This window comes from Nothoprocta perdicaria, unplaced genomic scaffold, assembly GCF_003342845.1.
Source record: "Nothoprocta perdicaria isolate Ctin4 unplaced genomic scaffold, notPer1 scaffold_332, whole genome shotgun sequence".
Lineage (NCBI taxonomy): Eukaryota > Metazoa > Chordata > Aves > Tinamiformes > Tinamidae > Nothoprocta > Nothoprocta perdicaria.
The window spans coordinates 98,288-112,757 of record NW_020455569.1 but is presented as its reverse complement, the minus strand read 5'-3'; the positions used below and the strand labels follow the sequence as shown (position 1 = coordinate 112,757).

At 60.6% G+C, this 14,470-nt stretch overlaps 2 protein-coding genes across 3 annotated transcripts; both read right to left on the bottom strand.

Annotated features, from left to right (window-relative positions):
- Positions 1–790: 790 nt before the first annotated feature.
- UBL7 (ubiquitin like 7) lies at positions 791–11,116 on the bottom strand. Of its 2 annotated transcripts, XM_026043633.1 has the most exons (11): positions 10,886–11,116; positions 10,599–10,718; positions 9,887–9,969; positions 9,713–9,797; positions 9,069–9,126; positions 8,394–8,527; positions 8,012–8,061; positions 7,534–7,701; positions 7,210–7,332; positions 1,512–1,609; positions 791–816 (listed from the first exon to the last, which is right to left on the bottom strand). In XM_026043633.1, coding segments are annotated over exons 1-11 (1,104 nt in total). In that variant the 5' UTR covers positions 11,070–11,116; the 3' UTR covers positions 791–815. The 2 variants fall into 2 exon arrangements, with proteins under 2 accessions (XP_025899418.1, XP_025899417.1); XM_026043632.1 differs by lacking the exons at positions 791–816; positions 1,512–1,609 and adding an exon at positions 6,590–7,022.
- Positions 11,117–13,006: 1,890 nt separating this feature from the next.
- On the bottom strand, positions 13,007–14,470 carry LOC112950999 (actin, cytoplasmic type 5). The gene has a single exon (XM_026043623.1). It carries the CDS (start codon positions 14,446–14,448, stop codon positions 13,318–13,320), a length of 1,131 nt encoding a protein of 376 aa, XP_025899408.1. The 5' UTR covers positions 14,449–14,470; the 3' UTR covers positions 13,007–13,317.

Here is a 14,470-nt window from a genome sequence, read left to right as displayed (position 1 = left end):
GAGCAGAGCCGGGCGCTACGTGCGGGGAAAGCGAGGCTGGACGTGAGCGGAATGGGAGAGCCCCACGGGGCGCTCGCGAGGGCGGCAGGCGCAGCTGCTCCCTCTTTTAAGCCACCGGAGCCGGGACCGCTGCGCTCCTGAAGGAGATGAACGGTGGCAGTTCAAGGGGACATTCTGGAGGAAGCAGCAAATTAATGAGCCGCCTAATTGTCAGGCTGAAGGACCCAGGGGAATTCTCTGCTAGCTCCAAGTGCAGGGCTTCATCTCTTTCGTTAACCAAATAGCCATTTGGGTAATTACAGTGTGACAACACACAGATCAGCTCCGGTTTTCTGCTTTCGGACACGGTGATTCCCAGATTAGCTCTGAACTGTTCTGCGCTGCTGCTCACCTTCAAGCAACTGCCCAGCAAGCTGCAGAAGCTCCTGAATTTGCCCCACCGCCTGCCCCACTTGCCCCACTGATCCCAGAGGTGCCAAGACCCGCGCCTGCTCGCTCTCCTGCAGCTCCGGAAACGCTGGAACTTGCTGGAAAATTTCTAGCTGGAAATACCTGTGTAACTCATTGTGGTTTTTTTTTCACAGAGTCAGGAGCGAAGCAGGAGAAGGATGGCACCGTTTGCAAATCAGCAGCCTAAGCCAAACAACCCACGCTGGCTCCTTAATGAAGGCAGTGACCCAACCATTTGCATCCACCAGAATTCGGGCTATGCAGACGGCCGCYGCATAAACTGTTACCTGCTTTGTCTCTCGGGACCTGATGAGTCACGTTCTCCAGCTGCTCTCCCCTCACAGGTCCCAGATGCTGCATTCGGACCTGGGCACAGAGAAGGGCCGGTGAACCCACGGGAGAAAGATGAAGGTCTCGGGGAAACCAGAGCCTGGGGTCACAGCTGATGGCCGCTCTTGCCCCAGGTCCTCGGCTGCAGGAGCTCATGCTAATGACACAAGGCTGCTCTGAGCTCTCTGCACACCAGTGACCAGCACAGCAGATGGGAAAAGCACGGAGAGTGCGGAGCATCCCACCGCCAGCAAGCAAATCACAACTCTTGAGCGAAGGGTCTTCATTAAAACGGAGCACTCGCCCCCAAAACCTTCCGCTCCCCCTACGAGCRGCCTTGGCATCCCGAGCCCCTCAGAGCAGCGGTGAGTGTGACTGATGGAGAGAGCCCAAGGAGGAGACGACATCCAGCCCCGCTCAGCAACCCAGCCTAAACTCATCAACAGAAAGCACGGGCACTGCCAAAACCCAAACATTCTTATCCCTGGGAAAGCCGGGCAAGACCTTTCCCTGTTGTGCCAGCTCTTCCAGAAACCTGCCGGGCACAGCTTGAGCTCAGGCTGCYACCAGCTGTGACCGTGCCAGAAAAGTACCAAAAAGTGGCCTTTTTGGTCACGGCATAAAGGACAGATATAGAGGCCTCAAGGGGCAGATCTTTTCCTACGGCATTTCCCCTGCCTCAGCACAGGACTCGTGCCATTTTTCCTCTGCATTTTGCCTTTTAGACTTACTAGCATGGCCTTTGACAGGAAGAAAGTGAAATTCCACTCGCTGCTTCTCTTGGCACCAGCTGCCAGGTCCTTCGGCTCTTGAGCACCGGAGCGAGGCGCTGACGGAGGGGAGGAAGCCAAGCAGATTGGTTATCAGCAGCTACCGCATCGGGATGCGCTCCTCGCTCCCACTCACATTCCCGCAGCAAGCCAGGCCCATCTCAGCCACCCCCTTCCTGATGCTGCAGCCCTGCACCGGCTCCAGCACTACAGCCTCTCCAGACACGCTGTTTTCGTGGAAGTTCATCTCCAGAGGCTGTTTAAGCCAGACTAAATGTGCAGGGCTGATCAGGTCATAGACCTCCCTCTCCATCCTGCCTTGATGCCAAAGTGCAGTGAATTGCCCCCAGAAAAACCATCAGAGTTTAGGGCGAGACCCGAGCACCCTGTGTGCTAAATGCCGCTCAGGGAGGGCAGAAAGAACCATCTTTGCTCAAATAATCCACCCTTTYGACTTGCCAAAAGCCCAAGTCTGTGATGGAGTGGTCTCAAATTGGCCTCAGCTCCATGCAGTGCTCCTGGTAACGCGCAAGTTAAGGTCCAGTTCCACAGGTCACTCCTATGTTTCCTGACATAAATATGGGGTGGAATCCAACTCCACATTCTCCTCCGGGGACTCATCACAAATCCCCTGCTTCCCAGGGAGCCACTTCAAACTGCTGTTGGGAAAAGGGCCAGGAGACACCCTCGTGAGCTGGCCAGGCATGCAGCGTTAAGTGGAGGCTGCTTAGAAAAGTAAATTCATTTAAAGATATTAGGTTGACCTTGTCACGCTAGAACACTTGCAACACCGATAGCTGTCCCGCCAGGAAGGGAGAGACGTCTAAGTGTCATATCTCTTGAAATGCCTTCCTATCTTGGCCCGTGGCGAGCGACGCTCAGCCAAATGACGCAGGAGGTGTCTGCAGCTCTGCGCCGTCCTTGGCTCCAGCTGGTGCCGGGGGCTCCTCCGCTCGCAGAGCCCTCTCCAAGAGCCGCCGGGAGGCCCCTCCAGCAGGTGAGTGGGAGCAGCTCCGCGTGCCGCCATGTGCTCAAGGCCCTGCGCTTGTTTTTCCCCGCCGCGACCTGTCAAAGCGCTCAGAGGGGACGCTGGCCCGCGCAGGGAAGAGCTGCCCTTTCTTCTCGCCTCCCATCTGCCCTTCCTCGCGCAGGAAGCAGATGAGGGCCGTGAATCCCGCTTATTCTGCGTCCCGGGAGCTCCCACGTAGCTCGCCATGGAAAGCAACTGGAGGAAGCCGTAAGCCACCAGATCACAGGCTGTCGGGAGGGAAGGAAAAAGAGRAGCAAGAGCTGGAGTGGAGGAAGAATCATCCGGCACGAAAACTGCCTGGGCCAGCCTCAGCTGGCAGGATCCACGGGATGATTAAATTCTGCGTAACGGAGCAGCCTTGGGGATTGCAGCACTTACTCAGAGGCAGCTACACCTTGGACCAAGCCCTCCGGAGCCACAACTGCTCCCCTCCTCTTCCCCGGAATGACGCCCTGTGCAAACAATCCAATTATAAGGAGGCAAACAGTGCGGCGGGCGCCCCGCGGGAGGCCGGGCCGCGTGCTGAGCGTTACGAGGGGATTACGGCGCTCGGCTGTCACCGGCGACAGGCTCCTTTTCTAAGGAGGTTAAGTGACAATTTTCTTCCCCGCCACCCAGCTCTCCCAGCAACGCGGCTCCTCTCGCCACTGCTGCTAAACTGGGGGACTCCTTGGGGATTCCTCTGTGTCACCGTGCTGTAGGGAGGCACAGAGGCTACAAGTCTCCCTGTGGTAAAATAAAAGTACCAGTGGGGTCCGTTCGTTACGAAGACCCCAGTTCTGGCTCCAAAGGTCGCTGAATCTCAGGCCCCCAGATGCCGGAAAGTTCATCAGCGCTGCACATCCCCTCAGCCTGCTCTTATATTCTCTTTGCAATATGTGTTTATGGGGCAGAGGAGTTTTTGCTCTCACACCTTGCAACCCATTTTTTTGCCTTTATTAATGGCTTGGAAACGCCGGGCTCCCCTGAGTCACCAACACGCTCCGCGCCGGCAGGAACGCGTCACGCTCTCCACTCACCAAGCTGCTCATTTCAGCAGCYACCAAAAAGCCTCAGCCGAGGGGACAGCAGCCCGCAAGATTCACACGTGGGCTGGGCAGGCTCGAAAACTTTCCCCAAAGTCGCACTTCTCATCCCCAAAGCGAAGGGTGTTTTTTGTTTAAGTTTCCAGACCCAATAAGCTTCAAAGAGAAGAGCTCAGTCACTTTTCAGCTTTGGGAGTTACATCATGAGGACCTTAACCTTCCTCTCACTGTACTTTTTGGGTGTTTTTTTTTTTTGTTGTTGTTTGTTTGTTTTTACCATATTCTCATTAAACTCACCAAGCATCCCTATAAAATAAGCAGGGCTAGGGCTACATACACCATTAAAAGTCAGAGGGAAATTCATACGCAGCGTTAATTTATACATAACTTTCTAAATATAGAAGAAAAATATTGTAATTGGGAAGTGAACATACTTTGACAGCATGACATTCTCAGTACATTTCTGCTATCGCTATGTTAAAGCGGTCAGCTGCCCAGAAATCGGCCTGGTTTTATTAAATACTTCCCCAGTCGGTATCACATGGAGCCTCGTTGCCTCAAGGAGGCTTTGCCCACAAAAGCCACCAAAATCCCTTTTCCCCCTGTTCTTTAAACTGTTCTAGGAAGCGACCGAGCCCCACGGTTTTAGGGGGAATGTGATGCGGGGAGAGCTGCGCTTTGTCACTTGCCTCGACTTCTGGATTCTCCTCTAGGGATTCCTGCCCCCCAACACGGATTTGGCTCCTTGGAGGCTGCAGCAGCCCCTGCCCTGCAAGCAGGAGTCATTCAACAACCTGTGGCTGCTTGGGGAAGCGGGGGCAAAAAACCCCTCTAATTCAGAAATGAGAGGGCTACGTGGGAGGAGGGAGGGAAATCTCGCACCAGTCATTTAACACAAGAAACCGGGGCTGAAGAGCCTGAAACAGTCGTACGCAAACCGAAACCGCCAGGGCCAAKCGGAGACGTTCCAAGCTCCGGCGCGGATGGCCCCGCGCCGGGACGAGGACCGTCGCGAGCGCCACGGAAGCGCTGCAGGAGAGCCCAGCTGCTGCCACCACCGTGCCCGCTTCCCCTGCGCGCACCGCGAGCGGCGGCGAGGGAACCGAACCGAGAAGTCGCTTTCGGTGCAAGGAATGGAAAGTCCCCAGCGAGAGCGGCGCACACCCCCGGGGGAACCGCGGCTKGGCCCCCCGCCTCCTGGAAGGCCTCCGGGCAAACCCTTTCCTCCAGGCTGCTCCAAGAGCACCAGGGGGAGGCGCATGGGATGCAGACACTGGGAAACGGCGCAGGGGAAAAGAGGAAAAGGGGAAGGTCGGATGCACGGGCAGGATACAGACGAGCCAAGAGCCGATGGGCACGGACGCACCTCTCATCCGGGCGAGGAAGCAGCCAGCAAACCTGGCCTGGGAAGAGAGGGAAGAGGCCAGACAGGGGTGGAAYGAGGGAGAGGGCATAAAGGCCACGCAGGTGCGAGGCAACTCATCAAAATTTGCTCCAAAAAGCAGGAGTTCCTGCGCCCAGCCCTTGTCACACAGCCCCTTCCTCCTCTGTCAGCAGCTCGCAGGGCCTTTTCCTCCCCTCCAGCGCTCTCGGTGCTCCCGCGTGCCGCGCGTGTCTGCTCCAGGCAGGCAGGGAGGCGACACGGGGAAGTGGAGCGCGTGCAATCGCGTTACGAGCGAAGCCGGTGCCCAGCTCCTCCCTGCTACGGCCGGTGTCTGGCGGGGCCCTCCAAGCCAAGCCACGTGTGCTACAGCAGGAATTCTTTCCATGCACAACATCCCGTCACTCCTCAGGGATCTACTGCCAAAGGGAGAAGTGGAAACAGCCAATATATGGAAGGAAAAAAAAAAAAGCTTAATACAGAAGTATGCGCAGGGCTGATRCACGGAAACACACTCTGTCTGCTCCTCCACGATGCAAGAGGGCAGGGCGCAGGGGACGGAAACGAACACACGGGCTTCCGTGCTGCACGGATCGCTGCGTGGGCTGCACCCGGCAGGTGCCGAGGGCAGGGAGCACAAGGGGCCTCTGGAGCCAGGAATTCCGCCCTTCTCCCTCTCTGCATCTCCTGGACTACGTCCGCAAGAGGGGAGAGGGGGTGACACTGTGCAACAGCCCCCAGAGGCTCCTAATCCTCTCGACAGGATTAGCASCTAACAGGCACGAGGCTGCCCGGGATACGGCACTTGCTACGCGGCAGCCGAGATCTCATCAACAAAGGACTCGCGTGCTCCGAAGGGAGCGGGGAGAAGAGGCAGCTGGAACGCGGGAAACCACGTCCTGCTTGCGGCTTCCCTGGCGCTGCACGGGCCCCACCGGCCAAACCGCCTGCCGGCTTTGTGCCGCTGTCTTGACGGATGGAGCCGGCGCCGCTGCGTATCCAGCTCGTCACGCACCCATGCCTGCATCCCATACGAACGGAATTCCAATTTGGAGTCCAGGAGCCATCACCATGGCTCCCACGCGTGGAAGACACATTGGGAGCCCCGCTACAGCCCACCCTGGGCAGGACACACCACACTCCTCCCAAGGCCCTCCTCGCGCTCTTCGCCGACAGCCTCCAGCCTCCTGTGTTTGTCGTGCTTCTACTGTCACCCTGTGGTGACCAGAGCGCGGCCCCTGGCTCCTGTCAGCTTGCAGGGCTCTCCCTGCGTTCCCACAGAGCCGAGGGCAGGGAAGGAGACCACACGATGCCTCTTCGAGGCTCCCCCCTTGAGAGCAGCTCTCCACAGAACCACCAGCTCCTTCAGACAGGGGGTAACTGGAGCCCGTGCAGGACACTCCGCTCCCAACACCCCATCTTCGCCCCGTACCCAACACCGCAGCGCTTTGCTAGTGCCCTCTGCCGAAGGARCCACAGTCCTGCAAGAGGCAAAGCGGTTCCTGGCCTTGCTGAGGCAGGAACCCCTGGCCGCTGGGATCTGCTGAGCGGGACGGATCACAACCAGGCGAAGGAAGACAGGCCGTTTAATGCAGTCAGACAGAGGAACCACGACAGTAAAACAGAACAGCCTGAGGCGTGTCAGGTGGGCAGGAGCAAAGCAGCGAGCAGGGGAATGTGCTGAAGCAGCTAAGATTGCAGAAATGCAGACGCCACAGCTCTCGGAGCAAAAAAAACGCCACCGATCTTGCTCCGCACGCTGCAAAGCGCCAAGGTCGCCTCGACGCAGGGAGATGGGGAAGACGGAGGGAGCGCCCGGATGCCCTTGGCCAGGGTTCCCAAAGAGGAGCCCGTGGCCACTTGCAAGGGCAGGAGCAGCCGCCCCGGGGTGCCCRACGCTACGGAGCGCCCCCGGCGAAGATGAGCTCCAGGGCGGCCTGGATGTCCCCACCGGTGGCCTGCAGGGCCCGCAGGCTGAGCTCGTCATCGTGAATGCCCATGTCTCGCAGCTGCTGAAGCTGGGGCTGCCACTGGCTCTACAGACGGGAGACAAAAGAAGCCCTAAGCCTTGCTGAAACCCCCGCCATGCTTCACATCGCTCTCCGATATCCCTCTTCCAGCCGGTCACCCTGCTCCAGGAGGCGGATGGAAGACCCAYATCCACCCCGCAGCACCCAACGCCGCACTTTCCAAGGCTCCCAGGGAAGAGGCCGAGACACTCACCTGCAGGCTGGGCTGCCCAGAGGCCTGCAGGGCGTGTTGCAAGGCCTGGCTGAAGAGGTCGTTGGTGATGGGCGTTCCCGACTGGACGCTGGATGACATTGGGGAGGTGCCAGACGAGTGACCCTGGGAGGAAACAGGTTGTGTGAGGATCAGGAGGCCGCGGTTGCCACCAGAACTGGAGCCGATTACTCCAGTTACTGCTCCACAAAGGGGCTGAGACCCCAGTTGTCAGAGAACCACCCGGCCGGGGCCCACAGGCCTGCGCGGAGCCCCCCGGCCCAGCGGGTGGTTTCCCGAGGCCCGGCTGCTGCGCTGCCCTCCTACCTGCGTGCCAGGAGTCGGGGTGTGGGAGCTGCTCTCCGGGGTGCTGGCCAGGGCCAGCGCGGTGGCCAGCTCGCTCTGCGTGATGGGCCGCGGCCCCGCAGCCCCCGAGTAGCCCAGGGAGGCGGGCCGGGAGCCGGACGCGCTGCTGGACGGCGTCGATCGCGTGCTCTGCACGGAGGGGACACAAACCCACGCCCGTGACTGCGGGCTCCGGGGCCCACCAGCCCCAGGATCCCTTCCCCACAGCACGTGAAAGCCAAGCGTGGAGCTCTCGGTGCACACACACACACACACACACGCCATCAGAGGCGCCTATTCCCAGGCTCCGTTGTTGCAGACGTTGACAGAAAACCTTTCAATCTATCATTCACCAGCTTATAAACAAAGCGCCAACAGCCAGCAGCAAAACAACTGGCAGTGCTGCCAAATCCACATGGCAAGCTCCCAAACACTGCCGGCCCGCGAGCTGCCCRATCACCTGGTGAAAGTCGTCTTCCTCATCCGAGAGACCTTCAAACAGAAAGCCGCCTGAAACGGAACGGAGAAACCAGATGCGGAAAAGCGGGCACTGGCAGGAAACAAGGATCCCGGGGAGACCCAGGGCCCTGGCCCAGCTCCAGCTGAAGTGCTGAGTAGGAGGGAGGCCTCAGCACCAGCAAGAGCTCAAGCCCATTGTTTGCAGGCAAGTGAAGCCAAGTGCTTTGTAACTCAGTTGGGGAAGGCTCCGACACGGACGTGGACCAGATGAGTCTCACCCTCGGGACAAAACATCTACAGGACGACCACGAACTCGCAAACTCCAAACTCTTTCTTCTTCCAGACGAGGCAGCAGAGGTGAGCACGGCGCGGGCTGTACCCACCTGGCATTTCCCGGTAGGAGCCGGCCGAGAGGCTGCGGGAGGAGGGCTCCGGGGCTGGCAGCGGGGTGCTGCCCGCCACCGAGTGCAGCACCAGCACGATGGCGTTGACCAGCGCCGGGTGCGCGGGAATGAGCCTGGAGGGACGAGCGGAAGGATGCGTCACGGGCACGGAGAGCAGCGCCTCAGCACGGGCAGAAGCACTCGCAACAGCCACGCAGAGACCTCCCAGGAGAGCCCCACATGGGAGTCATCCTCCCCTCTCTGTTCCTGTCGACACCTTCAGTGGAACCGGCACCGATGAGGGCCTGGATCGGAAAGCTGGAAGCTCCTTCCTAACCCTGTGGTGACTCCCCCATTTCACACATCTCCTGAGTAAATTTCTGCTGTGAGAAACAGAATCTGGGTTTGATCCCGTGATATGGACGCACGGATAGCCCTGTGTCTCACAAAATATCCTTTGGCCTGTGCAGTATTGGAGGCATGTGCGTATCAACGCCCTAGGCAAAGCCTCAGCTCCCCCTTTTCTGTCGCTGGATAAGGGCCCTACCCTGAATCCCTGCGTGGGGGGAGCAGCATTGGCAGACGGGAGCAGAACCTCCGGCACACGGAGAAGAGCAGCTGCWGCAGCAGCAGCACCCAGGCCTTGCTTGGCCACTGCGCCAAGCGTGAACTTACGTGTCCAGCATGTTGGGGTCTGCAAACACGGAGAAGAGATCCTTGTCCTGCAGGACTCCTGGGAAGACCAGGAAACACAAGTGAGAGGCAGGATACAGAAAACCCACAGCCGCCAGGCAAACAAGAGCCATGGGAAAACCAAAAATAATTTATTGTTTTTCAGGAACTGAGTCACTAGCCGGCACCGTGAGTACCCCCTCATTGTTCCCTTCACAACCCTCCACGTCTCCGCAGAGAGACTCCGCGGCACAAGCACATTCCCACGGGCAGAGCGGCTCCTGCCCAGGCACCGAGGGCAGCTCCTGCTCCCGGGCGCAGCGTCGGCCGCCCCTGCTCAGCCCTGGCGCCTGCTCCCACCTCTCCCGAGGCTACGAACTCGCGGGTCCAACGCTGACCCTTGCTAACATCTTTGCAACCCTTAGCAGTAGGAAAGAGCACCGCCAGCTCCCCTCCAGCTCGTGCCCATCCCCAAACGCTATAGCGGAGTTTAACCGCCTCTCTAGCAGATGCTTGGCACCCTTACGTGTCAGAAAGGGGCGCCTTCTCCACAGAAAAGCGCTCCCTCCCTCCTCCACGGCACGAATCAAACACCAACCACGTTTCCCCGTCTCTCTTTGCACCCTCCGGCTCGCGTTGAGCCTCACCCAAAGCGACGGGGTCGCTGCTGAGGCCAGGAGTAGCTACGATGATCTGGTCCAAGGACTCCTTGTTCCCCAGCATTTTGAAGACCTGCCCGTGGAAGCGGAGGGCCCAGCGGCGTCGCCGAAGGGCCCCTCTCCGGGACGTCGCCGTTTCCCGGGAAGCGCCRCCGCACTCACCGCGTCCCTGTAGGCCGGGCTGCTGTGCAGGGCTGTGTGCAGGACCCGGAATTCCCGCACGGCTGCCACCTTATCCACCGGCTCTGCGGGAAGAGCAAGAGCAGAGCGTCASTCCCTCCTTGCTGGCAGGGCTGTGAGCGTTTCCAGCCTCTTTCAGGGCTTCCTTGCTGCAGGGGCAACGGTGGTTCTGTAATCCCTTGGATTCATCTCATCCCGGGAAGAAGGGTACAGAAGATCACCTGCAAGTGCCTCACTGCTTACCACAGCTCACCAAGGCAATGCCCAGGGATGGTAAAAAGACTCCCAGCTTCTAGGCACGCAAAAATATGTACACACACCCTCCCACACGGATGAGGAGGTGTTGAAACAGGAACTTTAAATTAACCGGTTTCATCCCACGGTTTGGCAGAGCAGGACACACCTGCAGCGACCTGCCGCTGCGTTTGTGATTCGCGGGCAACACCCTGAAGCGGTTCAGTCACGGAGGGGGAGTTTGCTCTCTGCATCCCGCGACTCCTTCCTCGGCCAGCAAGGAAACACAGCGCCCATTTGCTGCTTGGGAAGCAGYGAGTTCCAACAAAAGGGCCAGGGCCTTGTCCAAATCCCACACCCGCTTTTCTGAAGYGGATCCCAGGAAAAGCTGCTCCCCAGTCACACGGGACCCCACACCAAGCTCATCCCAAGGACTGCTGAGGATTATCCCAAGCCTCACCCGGCTTCTGGTCCGGCTCAGGCCACGACTTGCGCAGGACGTGAACAGTGGAGCCAGACTGGATGCCATAGAAATCCAGCGTCTGGTCATCCCTCAGCTTCCGACCACAGTAGATCAGATCTGGGAGAGGGCACAGCTTTCCAAAGCTTCCCTTAGTGMGGGACACTTTGGTACCACTAAAACACTTCCGAGTGAAACGCACATATAATTAGCATCTAATTAACCCCAGCTGCTGGGAAACTGAGCAGAGCCCCCGGGAGAGGCCCTTGGGCCGCGCAGGACCCTACCGATGAGCTCCGGGTCCGGCACGGACTCCTGCAGCTTCCCGGTGATGAGCTGCTTCAGGTAGGAGATGCTGCAGCCGCCCAGCGGGCACTCGCCGAGCTCCGTCTCCGGGAGCCGCAGGATGGATTTGGGGGCGAGCGGCTGGTCCGCCAGCTTCACGGCGATGTGCCACTCGCACAGGGACATGGTGCCCGCGCTCCGCGCGGCCCTGCGCACGGGGAAGGAGGCAAAGGGAGGCGCTGAGGAAYGGCCGCGGGCGCAGCGGGGGCCGCCAAAGCCAGCTCAAGTCTCACCCGGGACCGGGGCCCCGGCAGGAGCGACCTCCGGCGGCCGCAGCACCGGGAGCGGAGGCGCCAAGAGCGGAGAAATGAGCCCGCCCTGAGCACCGGCCCGACACCCAGCCCGCAGACCAGGCCCCGCATCGGCCCCTGCGCCGGCCGCCCGGGCCAGGCCTAGAGCCAGCGCCAAGACTAGACTCGAACCAGCCCCTGGCCCCAGCCGCCCAGGCTAGGCCCCGGCAAGCACCAAGAGCAGGCCTAGAACCGGCCCCGGCGCCCCAGACCAGGCCTAGAACCGGCCCCGGCGCCCCAGACCAGGCCTAGAACCGGCCCCGGCGCCCCAGACCAGGCACTGGTGACCGGACTACGGCCGGCCTCAACCCCCAGACCAGTACCAACCGCCAAGACCAGGACCAAAAATAGCCCCGACACCCCAGACCAGGCCTAGAACCAGCTCCGCCGCCACAGACCAGGCCTAGAACCGGCCCCAGCGCCCCAGACCAGGCCCCAGTGCCCGCACTAGGACCGGCCTGAACCCCCAGACCGGCACCAACCGCCAAGACCAGGACCAAAAATAGCCCCGACGCCCCAGACCAGGCCTAGAACCAGCCCCGACACCCCAGACCAGGCCTAGAACCAGCCCTGCCGCCGCAGACCAGGCATAGAGCCAGCTCCGGGGCCCCAGACCAGGCCCCGGTGCCCGCACTAGGACCGGTCTCAACCCCCAGACCGGCACCAACCGCCAAGACCAAGCCTAGAAGCGGCCCCGGCGCCCCAGGCCAGGCCTAGAGCCGGCCCCGCCGCCCCAGGCCAGGCCCGTGCCCGCACTAGGACCGGTCTCAACCCCCAGACCGGCACCGGCCCCCACCTCAGCGCCGGCCGCCCACCGACTGCGCCGGAAACGGAACCGCCCCCCCCCCCCCGCCGCAGGTGCACCCTGGGAAAGCGAGTCTACCGAAGGAAGGGGAGAGCCGCTAGGGGGCGGCAGCTGATTGGCGGAAGGGGCGATGACGCGCGCCGGAGAGCCAATGGGCGCGCGGCTGGGTGTTTAAAAGGGGCTTGCGGGGGCGCGGCGCACGCAGAGCCCCGCGCGGCGCGGGGCGGGGCGGAGGGGGTGCCGGCTGCGCTCCCCCCCGCCCCCGCACACACCTCCCGCCGCCACAGCTTAACGCAAAAAGCGCCTTTTCACCCCAAAACCGAGGCGTGGGAGAGCAGAGGGCAGGGAAACCCTCTGAGGTTGCACCTGCATGAGGGAAGATGGTGATTAAGGAGGTTTTTGCCATCTCATCCTCTCTCCAGGCACAACCACGTCCCGGAGCAGGAGCCACGCGTGCCCCAGGCTGCCTCGGCGACACTCGCCTCTTTGCCCTTTTTCTCCCAAAAAAGGGCAAGCTATTCCTCTGCTCCCTAAAAACCTGTGCCAACACCCCAGCTTTTCAGACAAGATGGGCTGTTTACGTTCTAAAAAAAGCCAAGTTACCATGAAAGTACAGAAAGGCTGCGGGAGCCGCATACCACTCACGCTTCCCTTCTCAACAGCTCTTAAAATGGTCYGAGTGGCACAAGGCAGCGCAGCCAGTTTTAAGAGGCGACACGTTTTGCCCAGTGTTTCCCCAAATTTAGGTGTCCAAGTTAGGTGTCCAAGCTTAAGGTGGGGAGCAGCAAGGTGTCCAAGCTTAAGCAGACAGCAACCGCCCAGGTTTGAGCCCAAACCTCACATCACGCAGCACCCAGCAGTGGCGAGATCCAGAGCCCTTTCTGAAAGAATATGAGATAAGCTTTCAGTCTTGAGACTCAGAAGTTTATTAACTTTCCTACAAAGAGGTTGGCTGTGACAAACCTAGAGGTGATGAGGCTACTTCAGCGCCGTTTATCAGTGTTACAAGTGCAAAGTGGCCAACCCTTTGTGTAGTTCCCCAGAGGGCAAGAGCGACGGCGGGGGACTAGTCAGCCACAGAGCTACAGCCTAAGGGGTCACCGCTCTTCACTAATACTAATGAACCGKCCACAACCCCGTTGGGGTGCACAGGATGGGTTACTATGCAGCCGGTACCTTAATGACCAGGTTAAAACAGAAAATAAGGAGCAGTTGGGCGACTCCGCTCCAAGGAGGAGCTCCCCGCTCGCGAGGGCGGGCGACGGCGCCCACGGTGCCCTCAGAAGCACTTGCGATGCACGATGGAAGGGCCCGACTCGTCGTATTCCTGCTTGCTGATCCACATCTGCTGGAAGGTGGAGAGGGAGGCGAGGATGGAGCCGCCGATCCACACCGAGTACTTGCGCTCCGGCGGGGCGATGATCTTGATCTTCATGGTGCTGGGCGCCAGGGCCGTGATCTCCTTCTGCATCCTGTCCGCGATGCCCGGGTACATGGTGGTGCCGCCCGACAGCACCGTGTTGGCGTACAGGTCCTTGCGGATGTCCACGTCGCACTTCATGATGGAGTTGAAGGTGGTCTCGTGGATGCCGCACGACTCCATGCCCAGGAAGGAGGGCTGGAAGATGGCCTCGGGGCAGCGGAAGCGCTCGTTGCCGATGGTGATGACCTGCCCGTCGGGCAGCTCGTAGCTCTTCTCCAGGGACGAGGAGGAGGCCGCCGTGGCCATCTCCTGCTCGAAGTCCAGGGCCACGTAGCAGAGCTTCTCCTTGATGTCGCGCACGATCTCCCGCTCGGCCGTGGTGGTGAAGCTGTAACCGCGCTCYGTGAGGATCTTCATGAGGTAGTCGGTGAGGTCGCGGCCGGCCAGGTCGAGGCGCAGGATGGCGTGGGGCAGCGCGTAGCCCTCGTAGATGGGCACCGTGTGCGTGACGCCGTCCCCAGAGTCCATGACGATGCCGGTGGTGCGGCCGGAGGCGTAAAGGGAGAGCACGGCCTGGATGGCGACGTACATGGCCGGCGTGTTGAAGGTYTCRAACATGATCTGCGTCATCTTCTCGCGGTTGGCTTTGGGGTTGAGGGGCGCCTCGGTGAGCAGCACGGGGTGCTCCTCGGGCGCCACGCGCAGCTCGTTGTAGAAGGTGTGGTGCCAGATCTTCTCCATGTCGTCCCAGTTGGTGACGATGCCGTGCTCGATGGGGTACTTGAGCGTGAGGATGCCCCGCTTGCTCTGCGCCTCGTCGCCCACGTAGCTGTCCTTCTGGCCCATGCCCACCATGACGCCCTGGTGCCGCGGGCGCCCCACGATGGAGGGGAACACGGCGCGGGGGGCGTCGTCGCCGGCGAAGCCGGCCTTGCACATGCCGGAGCCGTTGTCCACCACGAGCGCCGCGATCTCCTCGTCCGCCATGCCGAGCGCGCCTGCGCGAGCG

Coding starts and splice junctions, on each gene's coding strand:
- UBL7 (XM_026043632.1), bottom strand. CDS start 11,069: ATGTCCCTGTGCGAGTGGCACATCGCCGTGAAGCTGGCGGACCAGCCG. Junction 8,528..9,068: donor GACCCCAACATGCTGGACAC/GTAAGTTCACGC, acceptor TCGTCCCTCCAG/GCTCATTCCCGCGCACCCGG. Junction 7,023..7,209: donor CTGGGCAGCCCAGCCTGCAG/GTGAGTGTCTCG, acceptor TCCCGTCTGTAG/AGCCAGTGGCAGCCCCAGCT.